The sequence below is a fragment of the Rhagoletis zephyria genome, unplaced genomic scaffold, assembly GCF_001687245.7.
Source record: "Rhagoletis zephyria isolate East Lansing unplaced genomic scaffold, Rhagoletis_zephyria_1.1 Rzeph_scaffold_02471, whole genome shotgun sequence".
In the NCBI taxonomy this organism is placed as follows: Eukaryota; Metazoa; Arthropoda; class Insecta; order Diptera; family Tephritidae; genus Rhagoletis; species Rhagoletis zephyria.
In genome coordinates, this window is record NW_016159555.1 from 79,589 (window position 1) to 81,389 (window position 1,801).

Sequence of the window (1,801 nt, forward strand, 5' to 3'; positions counted from 1 at the left end):
ATGGTTGCCTTGCAGGCCAGCGGAGCCAGAAAGGATCCTCCAAACCATAAGGCTCTATAACCCGGAGCTACCTACCGATAATTGGAAGGTGGTAAAAATTAACGAATGCGGTAAAGCGACGATGCAGGTTGTCCTGCTTCTAAATAAGGACTCCATAGAGTTGTTGGAGCAAAAGAGCGGGGTCATACGTTACGGCTGTGACATGGCCAAAATTAAGGTCTACAGCAACGACGTAAACGCAGCGAAGAACCTGATCGCGGAGGTAGAGCCGGAAGAGGCCAACAGCGACGTGGAGATGGAGGAAGAATCCGAGCAGGTTGATCCGATGGACGACCTGACCGGGGGTTATGCCTCATCGACGTCTTCGCTGGGGGTCGGACGCATGCTTCGGCTTTATACGGAGGAGGAGTTGATCGAGATGTCGGAAGACGCGGTCAACTCCACCCTAATAGGCGACGTGGGCGATAACGGCCAAGATGGTGAAGGTACTGCAGATTAACCTTCACCACTGTAAAGCAGCTTCAGCTGCACTGCTGCTCCATCTAACAGCTAAAGGGGCAGCCGACATCGTCCTAATCCAAGAACCTTGGGTGGTGGGACAAAACATTTGTGGGCTGAAAGCGCCGGGCTACAGACTGGTAAGTGGAGCCTCAACGGGGAAACCAAGGACGTGCATATTGATAAGTATCACACTAAAGTGTCTCTTTCTTCCACAATTTAGCGACGAGGACACAACAGCGGTCAGTCTAAGTGCAAACGGACGACCAATTAAGATGGCATCCATGTACCTAGCGCACGACAAGGAGGTGCCAACTATCTGCATTAAAGACCTAGTGGCCAGCACGAGGCGCTAATTTTGGGAGGTGACGCGAATGCTCACCATCACACCTGGGGCAGCTCCGATGATAACGAACGGGGTGAGTCACTTTTTAATTTCATACTTAGTTCTAAGCTTGTTATTGAAAATAGGGGGAATGATTCCACTTTTATTACAAAATCCCGAAGGGAAGTTCTGGACGTTACCCTTATCTCTGAGAATGCGGAATGTCTGGTCGGGAAGTGGAAGGTGCTTGAGGAGCACTCCTTTTCCGACCACCGATATATCCAATTCGAGGTATTAGGGGAAACGCCCAAGGCTCCTCTAACTAGAAACTTGCGAAATGCCAACTGGCATAGGTATCGGAAAGAGCTGGATAGGCTTTTGCCACAAGATAGAGAGCCGGCTACTCCAGCAAACCTAGAGGAGCTGGAATATCTTGTCGACCATTTTACGGGGGCCTGCAGTAAGGCAATAGACATTGCATGCCCCAAAAAGCAGCACCGGGGTAGGAAAAAGCCACCCTGGTGGAATGAAGAAATCAGGATTTCACGCAAGAACTGCAGGAAAACCTTCAATCAGGCTACTGCGTCTGGTAGTGAGGGACATTGGGAGACCTACAAGACAACGTTACGGGAGTACAAGAAGCTCCTAAGAAGGTCGAAAAGAACCTCATGGAAAGACTTCTGCAATGGGGTGGAGTCTATCTCAGAGGCAGGCAGGCTCAGAAAGATACTCTCAGGTACTGCCCAGAAAGCCCCAGGATGCTTGCAAAGACCTGACGGCTCCTGGACAGAGACCGAGGAGGAATCACTGGATCTGCTTCTTTGCACACACTTCCCGGGTGCCACGGATAGCATGCCGGTACAGCCACATCTAACTGGAGATCTTTCGGTCACTGGAGATTTCCTCACTAGGGAAAAGGTCATCTGGTCTATTGGGACATTTAAGCCCTATAAATCAGCAGGTCCGGATGGCATTGCC

General features: G+C 50.6%; 1 protein-coding gene across 1 annotated transcript; it reads left to right on the plus strand.

Annotated features, from left to right (window-relative positions):
* Nucleotides 1-116: 116 nt before the first annotated feature.
* Nucleotides 117-829, plus strand: LOC108366969 (uncharacterized). The gene is made up of 2 exons (XM_017621479.1): nucleotides 117-638; nucleotides 722-829. The coding sequence occupies exon 1, from the start codon at nucleotides 122-124 to the stop codon at nucleotides 497-499; it is 378 nt and encodes a 125-aa protein (XP_017476968.1). The 5' UTR covers nucleotides 117-121; the 3' UTR covers nucleotides 500-638; nucleotides 722-829.
* Nucleotides 830-1,801: the final 972 nt, after the last annotated feature.

What these genes read in the sequence shown, in the direction of transcription:
- LOC108366969 (XM_017621479.1), top strand. Translation starts at nt 122, where the DNA reads ATGCAGGTTGTCCTGCTTCTAAATAAGGACTCCATAGAGTTGTTGGAG.